The sequence below is a fragment of the Eschrichtius robustus genome, chromosome 12 (genome assembly GCF_028021215.1).
Source record: "Eschrichtius robustus isolate mEscRob2 chromosome 12, mEscRob2.pri, whole genome shotgun sequence".
Lineage (NCBI taxonomy): Eukaryota > Metazoa > Chordata > Mammalia > Artiodactyla > Eschrichtiidae > Eschrichtius > Eschrichtius robustus.
The window spans coordinates 48,806,731-48,821,812 of NC_090835.1; the positions used below are offsets into that span (position 1 = coordinate 48,806,731).

At 57.8% G+C, this 15,082-nt stretch overlaps 1 protein-coding gene across 1 annotated transcript; it reads right to left on the reverse strand.

Annotated features, from left to right (window-relative positions):
* Positions 1-27: 27 nt before the first annotated feature.
* VILL (villin like) lies at positions 28-14,039 on the reverse strand. Its single transcript, XM_068557698.1, has 19 exons — positions 13,949-14,039; positions 13,707-13,781; positions 13,172-13,368; positions 11,773-11,881; positions 10,397-10,507; positions 9,894-10,093; positions 9,432-9,510; positions 9,230-9,328; positions 8,376-8,514; positions 8,049-8,149; positions 5,954-6,091; positions 5,690-5,848; positions 4,977-5,156; positions 4,255-4,400; positions 3,163-3,307; positions 1,213-1,398; positions 975-1,046; positions 546-782; positions 28-292 (listed from the first exon to the last, which is right to left on the reverse strand). Exons 1-19 carry the CDS (start codon positions 14,012-14,014, stop codon positions 179-181), a joined length of 2,553 nt encoding a protein of 850 aa, XP_068413799.1. The 5' UTR covers positions 14,015-14,039; the 3' UTR covers positions 28-178.
* Between the last annotated feature and the right edge of the window lie 1,043 nt (positions 14,040-15,082).

Sequence of the window (15,082 nt, forward strand, 5' to 3'; positions counted from 1 at the left end):
CAGACCTGAAAGCCCACTCACCATACCTTGTGAAGGCCACAGGCTTTTATTTTAGTGACCCAGGAGTCTCCAAGCAGGGTGCGCCAGGAGGGCCTCCCCGAGGGGCTCATATATGTGTAGGGGAGATGCCTGCAGGCAGGCATCTTGGCCACGTAGATGGAGCTGGCAGGGCCGGGGTTCAGAAGAAGCCAAGCTGCTTCTTCTCCTGCTGCTGCCTCCACTTGGCCATGCTGTAGAACTCCTCCTTGGACTTCCCAAAGATCTCTTGGAAATCAGAGTCTGAGAGATAGGACTGGGGTGGGGGAGAGGAGGGAGTGGGTGCAGAGGAAGGGTGTCAGCTGAGCCCAGAACCCTGTCCCACTCACCCAGAGGTGTCATCCTCTCCCACATCTCTCTGCCCATCACCCTATCTGGAACACCCATCTCCCCGGGCAGCCTGCCCATTGCCCACCATCGGTGGGTCATGCCCTGGGCGCCGGCAGCTCAGCTTTATATGCATTAGTGCTGGGGCGGTGAGTGACAGGGCGGGGGTCTCAGGCATCCACCTCCTTGTGGGCCGGGTCCACACCCTCCGGCAGGTCCTCAACAGCCTGGTGCCTCAGCTGTTCTCGGGGCAGGCTCCCGCTGGCCACGGATCCGGGGCTGCTGCTGCCGCTGCCCGCCTTGGGGCCCAGCTCCAGCTCGTTCTCGGAGCTGTCCTTGGAGCCCTTGAGGGCCGACAGGGCCAACGGGCCTGCCCTGCCATTGCTTGGCCATCTGGACAGCCGGAAGTTGTTGACCTCCTGTCAGGAGAGGGGACTCAGGCTGGGGAAGCTGGGGGATGGGCTCCCATGGGAGGCCACACTGAGCCCACCAGCCCTCCTGCCCCCAACTGCCACCCCTGCCCTCTACTGGCGCCTGGCTCCTTCCCTGCTCATCCTGCCCTCTGGGCCGTGCCAGCCGAGCCCAGACCCCTGGGAGGCCCCAATACTCACTGCTGTTATCTCTGAGATGGCAGATACCGCTCCCAGGCCGCCCTCCACTACCTCCTCATAAGACTGATTGTTCTGGGGACAAGAATCAGGGTGGGGGCCGGATGGAGGGGCACCAATGGGACCAGATTCCCCCCACACACTGGAGGTCCCTGGGCAGGGCAATGGCTCCCCCCCGTCTGCCAGGGCAGGCCCCTCTCCCAGGATTAGGGAGGGGATGGGGGGTTCAGGCCTCACTCACAGTCCATTTGTAGGGGTCCCACATGTGGAACCATCCAGTGAAGGTGGGAGGCTCGTGCCCCTGCTTGACTAGCACGATAGGCGTGGCCAGGCTCCTCCCTGCTGGGTGGGTCTTCAGGTACTCCCGGCCCCAGGCCACGGCCTCCTGCTTCCACTCACTTGCAGCTGCCCCCAGCCACAGGAAGATCTGGGCCACAGAGGGGGGCTGGCCTTGGGCGGGTGGAGCTGACCACTTCCCTCCCAGCCCTACCCATCATGTGGTCTCAGAACCCGATGCACACATTCCAGCCAACCAGACCCACCCAGCAGGCTGACTGCACACCCACACACCCGTAAATGTGCCAGGAGGTCTCAGGCATGCATGTGTGCAATCAACCCACACATATTTACTGAGCACCGACTGTGTGCCAGGCAATGTTTCTAGGCATGGGGGACTCAACCATGAGAAAGAAAGAGACGAAATCCCTGCTCTTGTAGAGCTTTCATTTTGCTGGGGGAGACACAAAAATAAGTAAAATATGTAGTATATCAGATGGAGAAAAATAAAGCAGGGAAAGAAGAGAAGTGGGGTGGTGGTGGGGTGGATACCGTCATTTTAAATTAGAGTCAGGGAGAGCCTTACTGAGAAGATGACACTGGAGTCAAGATCTGAGGGAGGTGGGGGAGCAAGTCACATGTATGTCTGGGGGGAAAGTGTTCTGAGCAGAGGAAACAACAACCAGTACAAAGGCCCTGAGCACGCTGGCATGTTCAGGGAGCAGCCAGGAAGCCATGGTGGCTGGAGCAGAGCGAGCGAGGGGGAGAGTCAGGGCCGCTGGTCACAGGGCTGGGGGAGGGGCTTTGGCTGCGCTCTGAGTGGGATGCGAGCCCAAAGGCCTCCTTGCCACAGTCACACAGGGTCCCAGGCACATGATGTAGATACACACACATATACACACACACGACCACAGATACACAGACACAACTGTCCATCACCACTCAGCCAGATGGCAAATCACAGCTGTACACTGTCACCCGTACTCACACATAGTTGCACCTAAGCACAGTTACAATGGATCACACAGCCTGAAAACACAAGTAGCCTGAAACACCATCACATCCAGCCACACAGAAACATGATTACACGGTCACACGAATTCAGTCACTCAGGCGCTCACACCTGCAGCCAGTTACACTGTCTCTCTCTCACAGTGTCACCAGTTATACATGGTCTGGTCACTTATAGCCAGTTCCTTGACCACACAGCCATTACACACAGCTGCACACACACAGGCAAATGCAGGCACACAGATAAATGACATTGAAAACACAACCATACAAAATTTATTGGATGCAGCCAAAGCAGTCCTAAGAGGGAAGTTCATAGTGATACAGGCCTTCCTCAAAAAAACAAGAAAAATCTCAAAATAAGCAACCTAACCTACCACCTAAAAGAATTAGAAAAAGGACAAACAAAACCTAAAGTCAGCAGAAGGAAGGAAATAATAAAGACCAGAGAGGAAATAAATAAACTAGAGATCAAATGCAGTCACACAGAGGCATCATGCACATGCGCGCGCACGTGCACACACACACATGGTCACTTTATGGCCACCCACTCAGCACTGACATGTCAGCCATGGGCACTCAGTTGCATGGACTCACACACGCCCTTATAAGGCACATGGAGTTACACCCAACTACACAACCGGTCACAACCACACATGAGTCCCAGACACACAGCCACAGTCTCCCACAGGCTCCCTGGGTCACAGAGTCGTCCCTGATGTCTTATCCACAGTCACACAATTGCCCAGTCACTCAGTGTTACATTGTCGTAGATAGTCACACACCCGCAGCCTTATATGCAGTCACATGGCTAGAAACACAAAGTCACACACACTCACACCCAGTTACGCAGGTGCAGACACCTCCCCGTTCACACCCCAGCCAGGCACCCAGGCTGCTGCACCTCCTCCCAGGTGTCCAGTAACATGACGTCATACTTGTCCAGGTCCTCTTGGCTAAAGAACACCACTTCCGTGAGGACCAGGGGGCCCGTCTGGATGGAGCACTCAAACAGTCGTGGCTGGAAGTCGGACACATCCTCGGGAAGCCTGGCCAGCATGGCACAAGGCCATGAGGGGCGCAGAGAGACCTGGGCTTCTGACCAGCCTGGGCCAAGCCAGCCCCCAGCACAGCACCCCTCTACTGCCCCCCAGGGGCTGGGACACAATGCCTCCTGGAGCAGGAGGCACCCGCTCCCCTCTGAGTTCCACCCATCCCAGGATCCACTCCCAAACGCCTGCCCTTCTCTGGGCCTCCGTGTCCTCGTGTCAGTGGGGAAAGCAGGTTAGGTAGTCTGTCTTCCCACAGGCAGCCGGGGTGCAAGCTGCCCCATGAATCTCCCGGGGAAGGAGCAGGGGGAAGGAGGGGGTGGCTGGCTGAGTGCGGAGGGAAGGCCGAGCTGGAGCCCTGCCGCCCTGGGAGGGAGGAGCCACTGGCCCCACCCATGACCGGGAGCCCAGGAGCCAGACCTCAGGCCCAAGGTGGGAGGATGGAAGCCAGGCTGAGAGAGGGCGACAGCAGCACTTAGGAGCTCAGGAGACTTGGGGGGAGCACAGCGCATAGCCGGGCCGCAAAGACATAAAGAGCGGCAGGTTCTCCGCTCCCAGTTCCCTTTGAGGCCTCACTCTGCCCTTCCTTCCCATACACACCCTTATCCATTTACACACCCCACACACACTATTCTTACACACGCTCCGGGAACACCACCCGTGGGGATTGTGGGGTGGGGGAATGCACTTTGCCCTCTGGCCCTCTGCCAATAGGACGGTCCAGGACGGGGACCGTGCAGGGAGCAAATTCGGCCAGCAGAGGGCGCCACCGCCCTGCTGTCCCCGGCATCTGTGCTCCTGGGAGCCCCTGGGCTGGGGAGCCATGAGTTCTCAGCTCTAGTCTGGCCTCTCCACCTCCCTGTGTGACCCTTAATCAGTCACCCATCCTCTTGGCCCTCAGTTTCCTCCTCTGGGTCAGGAGAGGACCCTCCTCCCAGCCTTGTCACCTCTTGCTCCTGGGGTAGGGCGCCCGGCCCCCCAGGGCCTCCCAGAAGTGGGGAGGCTCCTGACCCTCCAGCACCATTTCCTTGTCCTTCCTGGAGATGACGGTGACCACTGTCCGTGCCATCTCACGCTGGTCACCGCTGCAGCCCTGGCAGGCAAAGAGCTGGGTCACGCCCTGCACAGGGAGGGGCCTTCACCTCCTGCGCCACATCCCCCACTAACAGGAGCCTGTGCGGAGCCGCGCCTGAGTCACAGGAGCCCTGGGCTCGTGGCGGGGCACACGTGAAAGAGTGTCTCCCTTCCTCCCCCTCCTTCCTCTGTCTCCTCAGCTGATCAACGTCACAGGGACCGGGAACCTCTCCAGGTCCAGAGCACAGGATGGGGACCTCCAGGCTTGGAGATCATTCATGGTTTATGCTGAAGATCAGAGAAAACCCTGGCAATCTGAACTAGGCCTCCTTTTCCCAAGAGACTTGGGAAGGGACATGGTCCCGGCACGAGGCAGGAAGGAGGGGAGGCAGCCTGGGCCTGGCCTGGCTCTGACCCGTGGATGCCCAGGTCCACCCATAACTTCCCCCAGGTCCCAGAAGGGACACTGTGGCCTCTCCCCCACCTCCCTCCGGCCTGAGGCTGGACTCGAAGTCAGCCTCCGCTGCGGAGTGGACCCTTCCCTGGCCTGGCACCGCTGCCCCAGGAGTAAGTCAAGTGGTCATTGCTGGGGTACCTTCCCAAACCAGAGGTAGCAGAGGCCGGCTGTGGCCAGCAGGAAGATGTCGTTGGAGTTGAGGGCTGAGGCACGGGCTGGCACCTCCAGGGTCCAGGTGTTGTAGCTGTCGGTGCCTCGTACGTGGAAGAGCCTTGTGGCGGACGCTGGCTGCCCCTTCCCATTGTGCCCAGCGCTCCCCTACGAGAGGGCTGGGCCTCAGGCTGAGGCAAGGGCTCTTGGGGCCGCCTTCCTCTCCCAGTGGGGGCCAAACTGCCTCGGCACCCAGGGCCCCCTCTCTGGAAGCCACCTCTGTTTTCTACCCTCTGAGTGTGGAGCGTGAGGATCCCATCGGTCTAGAATAGGGAACCAGGCCCTTTCTAAACAGACCCCTCACCCCATCTCCGAGGGGTCAGAGCATGGATCCCCCAGGCCTTGAAGACCGAAAGTGGGGAGCAGCTTTGCCTGGGTGTGACCCCAGGTAAGGCCCCGGCTCCCTTTCCGTTCCGCTTCCGCACTTGTGCGTCTGTTCTGTGGCTGCCTCTGGGGATGGGGGAAGAAACTCAGGCAGGGGTCACCCTTGGAGCTCCTGGGCCTCGGACAAGCACCAGGAAGCCAAGGGGCTACCGCTGGGCCCCTGACCTGCAGAGAAGATGCTTAGCACATGCGTGTAAGGGCCATGGGCGCACGGAGGAGTGGAGAGGCTGCGGCCACAGCAGCAAGGCGGGCCCTACCTGGAAGATCACCAGCTGGCCCTGGAAGATGGTGAGGAAGTGAGGGGGCTCGCTGCCCATGGTCACATGCTCCTGCACCAGGGCTCCATGGTACTGGAGGTCCAGCTCCTCGGCGTTGCCCTTCAGGGCCTTGATCTCGTGTGCGGCGGCCTGGAGGCCCTGCGGGCAGGGGTGGTGAGGGCCTGGCACAACTCCCAGACCCCACTCTCAGCTCCTCAGCTCTGGGGCTTGAGGGTGCCTGCCACCCTGCTCAGGCCGGCGCACCTGCCACAGGTACAGGATGTACTGGACTAGGCCCATCTTCTGGTATGTGTAGAGGACAAGGTAGCAGTTGCCTGCGCACAACTGTCCGTGATGCGTGGGGTCCACGGGCTGCCTGCATGAGTCCTGGATGTACCACACCTGGGGAACAGGGGACCAACAGGCAGGGGTGGTGCCTCCACCTGAACTAGCCCACCCACCCTGTGTCCAGCCAGGAAGCTCTCTGCAGCTGGGGGCATGCCTCATCTGTGCAAACAAGGGGCTCCCCCTGAGCTCTGTGCCCACCCTATACTCTGTGCTTCCGCCACGGACCCCTGGGACCCACACTTGTGCCAGCCTGTTCTCAGCCAGGACTCTGAGTTGGTGTGTGGTGCCTGGGACAAACAAGTGGTGAGGACTCCAGAGGCTGCCCAGGCTGCCAGATGCCACCCCAGCCTGACCCCACCAGCCACGGCCCTGCACAGCTGCTCTCTGCTCAGGCCAAGGCAGCAGAAGCTGGGCAGAAGCAAGGCCTTGGAGCTCTTGGAAAAATTTCCTTTTTTCAAGTGTCACTTAAAAAAGCAAACCCTGTTCAAAGACTGAAAGGGAAACACTTCGTCACACTTAATGTGATGTCCTGTTCCTGCGGGTAGCCGAGCATGGGCCCTGGAGCCAGGCAAACCCTGGTTGAATCCCGGTCACCCACAATGGCAGTGAGACCTTTCTGAGCTTCAGTTTTTCCCACCTGTGAAGTGGGGGTAACAGCGCTCACCTCGACATGGCAAGAAACAACATCTGGGCATCCCGTGGCCACACAGAGCCTGACAGCAGTCTCTGGAAAAGACCAGAGCACCGAGAATCCTGCTTCTGCAGAAGAGGCTGGCTGCAGCCACTCGCCTCCAGGAGCAGCACTCACCTGGCAGCCAGGCCTCCTGGCTCGGGCGCCCCCTCTGGCTGCCTGTCCCCGAGCCTGCTGCGGGGGGCGGTGGGGGGGGCGTCCCCTCCCTGCCTTTGTGCTTGGGGCCTGGGCTGCAGACCCCTCCTTCCTTCCTCCCTTGCCCTTCTCTCCGCTTTCCTGTTTCTCCTGTTCTGTCTCTCGCTGGCTGCCCCTCTGTCTCTCCCTGGGTACCCCATCTCTCCCTGACCCCCTTTCTCCTCTCCCTGTGCCCTCACCCCTCCCTGCTCTGCATCCCATCCCCTCCTCCCTCTATTCGGTCTCCTCCGCCCTCTCTCTCTCATTCTCAGTCTCCTCTTCTTTGTCTCTCCCTGTCCCCCCAACCTGTCATCCTCTCTCCCTCCTCTCCCTCCTCCCCCTCCTCCCCCCCGTCCTCTCCTATCTCAGTCTCTCCCCACTCACTGCCACTGTCCATCCATAGTAGGGCAAACGTCAGAGGGCACCTTGGAGAAACAGTATTTTCTCTGACCTCGGCCTACCTTGAGAACTAGCGTGCCTCACACAGGCCCAGCTGTCCTGTTCCCATAAGCTCTCAGCACCCACACACCAGCCTCGGGGCCAGGTGGGACCACAGCTTTAGCCCCACCTTACATATACAAAACTGAGCCCTGAAGGAATTAAGGGTCCTGCCTGGGGGTGACCCAATTAGTCAAGATACAACCCTGCCCTGTACAGAGCCTGGAAGGAGCCCCCAACCTCTGCATCTCCCAGAACATTGGTCTGAGACCAGACGGCTGGCTGACAGGGTGTGACTTTGTGTTGGGCGTGTGGGGCCATGATCATGTGTGATGTAGAGTCTGTATGCTTACATGTTTGCAATTGTTTGAATAAGTGCAATCACAAGGTGTGAGTATGTGTGTCTATATTATAATATGTGTCATACATATGACAAAAGGGCACAATTAATTGTCCGAATGTTACTGTGCTGGGTGCCATGAGTGTTACCGAGCAAGTGGCCGTGGCTGCGTGTGACTGTACGCGTGATGCGTATGAGCTGGCAGGGCGGAGGGTGCGTGTATACGTACACATGCCCCGTGTGTCCCTGATTGTGTGCAGATGTGCACCTGGGCGTACCTGGGTCACTTTAGCAGCCATAAGGTTCACCTGAAGACAAAGCCTACACCTGTGCGCCCATCTTCCCCCAGCCAAGCCAGTGCCCCTCACCTCCACCTTCCCAGAGCCGTCGTCCACCATCCTGAGCTGGGCCGCCAGCTCAGGATGGCTGTGCAGCTTGCCCACGTCCAGTTTCACCTGAAGTAATTTACCTGAGGGTGGGATAGAGGGTGTCACTGGCGACGTTTGCCCTGTCCCAGACTTCGCCTCGCCCAGCCAATCACGCAAGAAGCTCCCTCCGGCCACGCCCCCTCGCCCTTCCCGTGGAGATTCTGGGCCCCGCCCAGGCCCCGCCCCTCCAGCCCCGCCCCGCCCCGCCCATCGCTCAGGAAGCCGCGGCTCGGAGCTCCGCTCCGCTGTCCGGCCACGCCCCCTCACCCATTCCGCGGAGGTGCTTGTTCTTGCGCTGCTCCCCAGACCACGATCGGAAGAGCTGCTTGAACGCGGCCGACTCGGCGCCTTCGTCCACCACCTCCACATTGGTGTAGCTCGGGTAACCCTTGGCCTGGATGAAGCCCTGGGCGGGGGGGGGGGTGGGCTCTGTCAAGCGTGTGGCCCAAGGGCCCACAGCCCCGCCCCACCCGCAGGACCTGCCGCTCACGCTGCGGGGCCAAACAGTGCGCTGAGCAGCGTTAATTAACTGAGCTCATGACGGGCTTAAGGAGCTGGCTCCGGCACTACCGACTTCTCCGAGGTCCCTGAGGACAGGCAGGGTCCCGTTCGTCCGGGCCTCAGGAAGGGCCAGCTATGACCACCCGTCAGACCCCAGGCAGAGCCCTGCCTCCCCTCCTGGAAAAGGAGGGAGCACCCAGTGCTTGGAGAATCCTCAGACCTCAAGGCAGGTCCCCCACATCCCCCTTTTACACATGGTTTCTTGGATGCTATCTGGTCTTCCCCCCCGTCAGGGCCCCCAAGGCAGGCCACAGCTCGCGGTACCCCAAAGAGGGGCCCTGTGTTCCCCCTCGGAACGTTGGGCAGAGCTGTGTCTCCACCCTCAGACAGGGCGGTGGGTCTTCAGGCTTAGACCCCAGGGCAGGGTTATGTCCTCCTCCATCAGACAGGGCTCCCAGGGCAGGATGTATCCCCCTTCTGGCCCCAGGGCAGGACTACCTCTCTTTAGACCCCAGGACATGGATGTCTCCCAGCTTAGGTTGCAGGGTAGGGCGGTTTCCTCCCTACCCAGGAACCAGGGCAGCGCTATGTCCCTCTAAGACAGGGCCCCATAGCCTCACCAGAGCCCTGCTGAAGGCAGCCTTTTTCTCCTGGAGGCTAGTCATGCGTCCCTGCCACACGTATATCTTGAAACCACCCTGGTCCAGGATGTAGCAGTCCTGGGACCAAAAGTGGGGCTGGTCAGTAGGTGGTCCAGACTGGGCTGGGCTTGTGGAGTGGGTGGGGAGATGGATGGGATGGCTGGGGCCAGGCATGCCTCACCTCCTTCTGCAGTAGGTCTTGGGCCAGTGGGCAGGTCGCCAACTCCTGGATCACCACATCCTTGCCCTTCTCGTAGACACTAGGGGACAGGCATCCAGATGCGGGCAGCTCAGCTCCTCCCGGGCCTGGCTCCACTCCAGCTACCACTGCCCCTCGCACCTCCAGAGGCAGAAGGCTTGGGGGCTGGGGGCCCAGGTTGAGGTCTTCACTGCAGCCTTGCTGTGAAGACTTAGGCAGCTCCCTGGCCCTCTCAGGGCCTCAGTCGCCCTGTCTGTACAATGCGTTCTCAGAAAGGCAGCCATGCAAGAGCACAGGCTGGGTCTAAGGTCCCACATGGCCTGCCCCAGAAACCCATGAACCTTTTCTAGAGGGCTTCCTAGAGACACCGTGTTATTGCAGCAACGACGGACATGCACGCCTGGGCTATTCCACCCACCCTGCCCACTCCCAAAGCCTGCTCACTGGTAGAGGCGGACATTGGCCTTTTGCAGTTGGTCAGTACTCTTGCTGGGCATGGCGGTGTGCAGGTTGCCCACTCTGCAGCCCAGCACAGCTTCCATGATCTGCATGAGGTCAGTGGCTTCAGCCTCATCATCCACCACGCCAATCTGTGCACGGCCACCACGCTCCCTGTTCTGGAGGCTGCGGGTCAGGGACAGGCCCTGTGGGACAGGACCTGGCAGTCAGAGCATCCCCAGAATGCCCCCCCTCACCTCTCAGACAGTCCAGCCCAGAATCCTCCTGTCACTGCTCAGCTCCCAGAGGCTGGGGGCCAGGGGAGGTATCCCCTTATCCTGGCATCCAGGGGTACCACCAGTTCAGGATCTGGACTCAGTTTGTAGGTGCTTCTCAGCTTCTTAGGCGAGAGCGAAGCCCACCTCTTGGGGTAGCTGGAGGACGGGCACCTGGAGGACCACCCCACTCCCCGAGCACTGCACCCCTTAGTTCCCGGGGCAGACACTGACCCGCGCCTTCTCAGCAGTGCTGGTTTTGGGCCCATTCCACTGGATCATCATCTTGCCCAGGTCTAGCAGGAAGATGTCACTCTTATTAAAGCTGTGCCAGGAGAGCTCCACCTGCCAGAGCCAGGCGTCAGGGAGGGAGACAGTGTGTCATACCACCCGCACCCAGGTGGAGGGGCACTGCAGCCTGTCCTTGCCCACGTGCGCATAGCTCAGGTGTGTCACTTATGTGCATGAAGCTGTGTGCAACTGGGTGTATGTGTGAGTGTGACACCACTCTGGTGTGCAGGCACGCATCCATGTAAGCATGTGAGACCTTGAGCGTCACTGTGGATGTGGCTGGGTGCATCTCTGGGCATGTGTAAGCGTAGGTTATGCTGCATTTCACAGGGTGTCCGTGACCAAGTGCGACACTTCTCACTCAGTGCAAGTCTACAGCAGTACATGCGTACACAGACACATGGATGCAAGTGGGGCGCAAGTATCAGGTTATCCACACGTGTAGATGTGTGTGTAGGTGAACATCAAATGTGAAGAAGTGTATGAGCTCCTGGCTGACAGTGCATGTGTGCCTGTGTGGGGGACAGTGTGTTATCTGTGGAAAAGGGCAATTATCATCCCAATGCTTTGGAGAGTAAAAGTGGGAGCTCTGAATAATTATGTCAGGCTAACAGGCAAAACCTGGGGCTGCATGGTGGCGCTGCATGACCGGGGATGTATGATCACTAAATCTGTGGGTGACGCTGCATGAGCCTGGGTGGGATTGTCTGTGAGTCACAGAGCTGCCACATACCATGCAGACAGTAATGTACACAACTCAGTGTCACCATTCACATCGCAGGCATCAAACTCCTGACTGTTCATTACACTGATGGCAGAAAACCGTCTTGTTCTCACAAGATCAGTATTTTCCATCAATATCCTGACAGATGGAAGTAAGGGGCACTCAGGTCTAATTTGCACAAGGGCACTCTATGGACCGAGTGGCATTAGGGCTAACAGTGGAGAGACTGGGTGTGTCTATGGGTGACAGTGATGATGTGTATGAGAATGTGGGGCTGTGCACCTCCCCAAATCACGCTACTTCCCATTGTGCTGCTTACCAGGGCCAGCCAGGTGCATCATCTTGTCTGCCTCACCTCCCTAGTTCTCAGTGTGTCCATGGGACACATGAGGAAACAGAGGGTCAAAGGAGCTGTGGGAGGGGTGGGGTTGGAAGCCTGGCTCTGCCTTCTCTCTCCTCATCAGGATGGGCCATCGGGGAATGCTGACCTCCCGCGTTCCCCCCACTGTCCCCACCACGCTCCACACTTCCCTACACTTCAGGACACGCAGTCCAGCTGAGTCCAAGGTCAGGTGGCATCCCTGGCAGCTCTCACCTCGCTGGCTGACACGTGCTTTCCCGCTCTGATGCGCAGCAGTCTCTGGATGTTGTACACGTTGGTCTCCACGTGCTTGAGGGCAGAGGCCAGGCCTCCCTTCCGGTAGCTGAGGAGAGCATGGGGTCCCACGTGAGACCATATGCTGCCATGCGCAGGGGTGAGTGCAGATGTGTGCACCTGCATGCACGCATGTGGGGACACACACGTGCCTGTTTAATACGTGTGTGCAAGTAGATATGAACACGTGTGTACAAGCATATGGGGGCAGTAATGTGCATGTGTTTATCCATGTGTAGATACGTGGACACATGAATGTGTATATACATGTATGCATGTGGGGTATAACGTGTATCTGTTTATCCATGTGAGTACAGACGTGCGTGCATGGAATTCACGCAACCGTGTATATGTGTGTAGGTGGACATGAATACTCACCGATGTATGTGGGTGCCCATCTGTAGGTGGACATACATGGGGTGGCGTGTTTTCTGCATGTGCATGTATACATGTGTGCATGCATTTATGTATATACTATTTACACGTATCAGGTTCAACAGAAATGATCAAATACTGGCAATTTCCTATGGTTCGACCTAATATATTGTAATTGTTAATTAAATAAATATTTGAAGCAATTTACAGCAAAAGACATATTTCTATTGCGCATAGTAACAGAAAAGCAAACTCAAAAACAACACTGGGATCCACTCCTGTGTATACACCCAAGAGAAATGAAAAACATACGTCCACACAAAAACTTGTATACAATACTGGATGGTGAGTAAACTTACTGCAGTAATCATCTCACAACATATGCAAGTCAAACCATTATGGTGTACACCTTAAACTTATACAGTGCTGTGTGTCAGTTATATCTCAATAAAACTGTGGGGAAAAACCACCCAAAACTTGTATACAAATGTTAACAACAGTATTACCCATAACAGCTAAAAAGTGGAAACAACCCAAATGTCCATTAAGTGTTGAATACATAATTAAAATGTGGTATATCCATAAATGGTGTTGTATAATTCTATTTAAGTAAAATGTCCAGAAGAGGGAAATCTAAGAAGAGGGAAATCTATACAGACTGGGGCAAGGGAGTATTGGGGGAAATGGGGAGTGATGCTAAAGGGTACGGGGCTTCTTCTGGGAGTGATGAAAACGTTCTAAAATTATAGCGATGGATCCCACAAGTCTGTGAATACACTAAAAATCACTGAATTGTATGCTTTAAATGGGTGGGTTGTATGGTATGATTTGTATGTCAATAAGTTGTCACCCGCCCTCCCTCAAAAAAACCACCCCACACACTGTGATGAGGGAGACAGTTGCCCCAGGCCGCCAGCCACCCCATGGCTCCTGCCCCTCCCAGCCCACTGCCCGCCTCACTCACATGATTCCAGGGCGGAAGTAGCTGCGAAAGCAGGCGGATTCGTGGCCCTGCGCCTCGCGGTGCTGCACGGTGGCGCCACCCAGCGTCTCCTGTAGGTGCTGCACGAAGGAGCCCGCCGTACCCTGCGCCTCCACACCCGCCTCCTTCCCGACCCAGTAGTGCAGGTCTTTGGGCGCCCCCGACGTGGCCTTCAGGCTCTGGGGGACCGAGGGCCCAGGTGTTTGCGTCTGTGTGTGTGGTGAGGGGCTGAGGTCCCGGGAGTGGGGTGGGGCCCGAGGGCTGGGGCGGAGATGGAGACCGAGGTGGAGGATGTACGAAGGGCTGTGGGGAGACTGGTCAGGTGCTTCCACCGACAGGAGACGGAGACCGGGGAGGGAAGGGTGAAGAGGCCTCAAAGGCAGCAGCCTCCGTATGGGATGCGATTCTTGGGCTCCCAGACTGCCTTTTCCCAGGGCGGAGCTTAGTCTGCACCATGGAACCCCCAAAGGGCCAGCCACCTCCCCCCTCCCGCCCCCCAGACTCCTGAAGTGCTCACGTGCAGGACGATATAGCAGTGCTCCTCAAAGAAGTTCCCATAAGCCCGCTCGGGGACCGGCACCATCTTCAGGTTCTGGGAGAGGAGGGCGCCTAGTGACAACTTGGGAGACCCCGTTCCCCCCAGCCATGACCCTGCGGGGTAGGGGAAGGGAGCTCTGAGTGGGGGGCGGGAGAAGCCTGGTCTCAGAGACCTGCACACTGTCTTTACCACCAGCTCTTCTGTCTGGTCGTGCAGCTCACCTCAGTGATCCATATGTGGAGGTCCCTGTGGCTCCCGATGGCTGGGAGGCCCCCGTTGGTGTCCATCCTAGATCATGAAAGAGTGAGGGAGGGAACAGGAGCCAGAGTCCTCAGGCCCTGGCCGCCTGTACTCCGGGCTCTAAGCAAGAGCTCTCCCCACGCACAGCTCTCCAAAGACCCTTCATCATAGCCTGTGCCTCTCATGAGGAGGGCTGCGTAAACAAAAGGGCCAGCACACCAGGACGGGTACTGCAGATGTCGGCACAGAGGCTTTGCAACAGGGACCTGCCTTGTCGTCTGTGCTTGTGCTCTTGAAACAGGGCTGAGCTCTGTGGACAATGATAGGCTTTTGAGTCTATGGACAACCTCTGCAAACAGACAGGGAGCTTGAAACAGGCTGTGCATACAGACAGGATCTGCAGCCAGGGACAGTCACTGTAGACAGTGATAGGCTTGCAGCCAGGCGGGGGCTCTGCTGGTCACAACAGGTGCTGTAGGCAGGGACAGACTCTGCAAACAGGGGCAGGCTCTTGAAGGGAGACAGAGTCCTGTAGACAAGACAGGCTCCGCACACAAGGCAAATAGGCGTAGGTCTTTCAGACAGTTAGGAGATAGCCATGCAAAGAGACACAGCACCTGCAGAGAAAAGGGACAGCTTCCTCAGACCCAAGAAAGGAATGCAACAGGCACAGGTTCTCCTGACGAAGATGAGTTCTGTTGACAGGGACCACCTCTGTAAGGATGACCTACGTGAAGAGACACAGACTGGACCCAGGGAAATTCAGACAAGCTGGGCAAACAGGCAAAGGTTATGAACGCTGAGAAAGGCTCTACAGACAGTCCCGGGTTCTGCAGGTATGGAGGAGCTTTGCAGAACTGGGAAAGGCTTTGCAAATGTGGATGGGGACAAACCCTTAAGACAGGGACTCTTTGCAGAAGGGACAGGCTCTGCAGATATGAACAGGCACATAGATAGGCAAGGGTCTGCAAAGAGACACAGCATCACCAGTCAGAGAAGTGCTTGCCAGACAGAGGCAGGCTCTGAAGCAGGCAAAAGCTCTCTAGGCATGGTCAGGCTCTGCATGCAGGGACAGCCTTGGGAAACAGCCTCGAATCCTGCAAACAAGGAGATCG

Coding starts and splice junctions, on each gene's coding strand:
- VILL (XM_068557698.1), bottom strand. CDS start 14,014: ATGGACACCAACGGGGGCCTCCCAGCCATCGGGAGCCACAGGGACCTC. Junction 10,508..11,772: donor AGCACGTGTCAGCCAGCGAG/GTGAGAGCTGCC, acceptor TGGCTCTGGCAG/GTGGAGCTCTCCTGGCACAG. Junction 9,329..9,431: donor AAGACCTACTGCAGAAGGAG/GTGAGGCATGCC, acceptor TTTTGGTCCCAG/GACTGCTACATCCTGGACCA.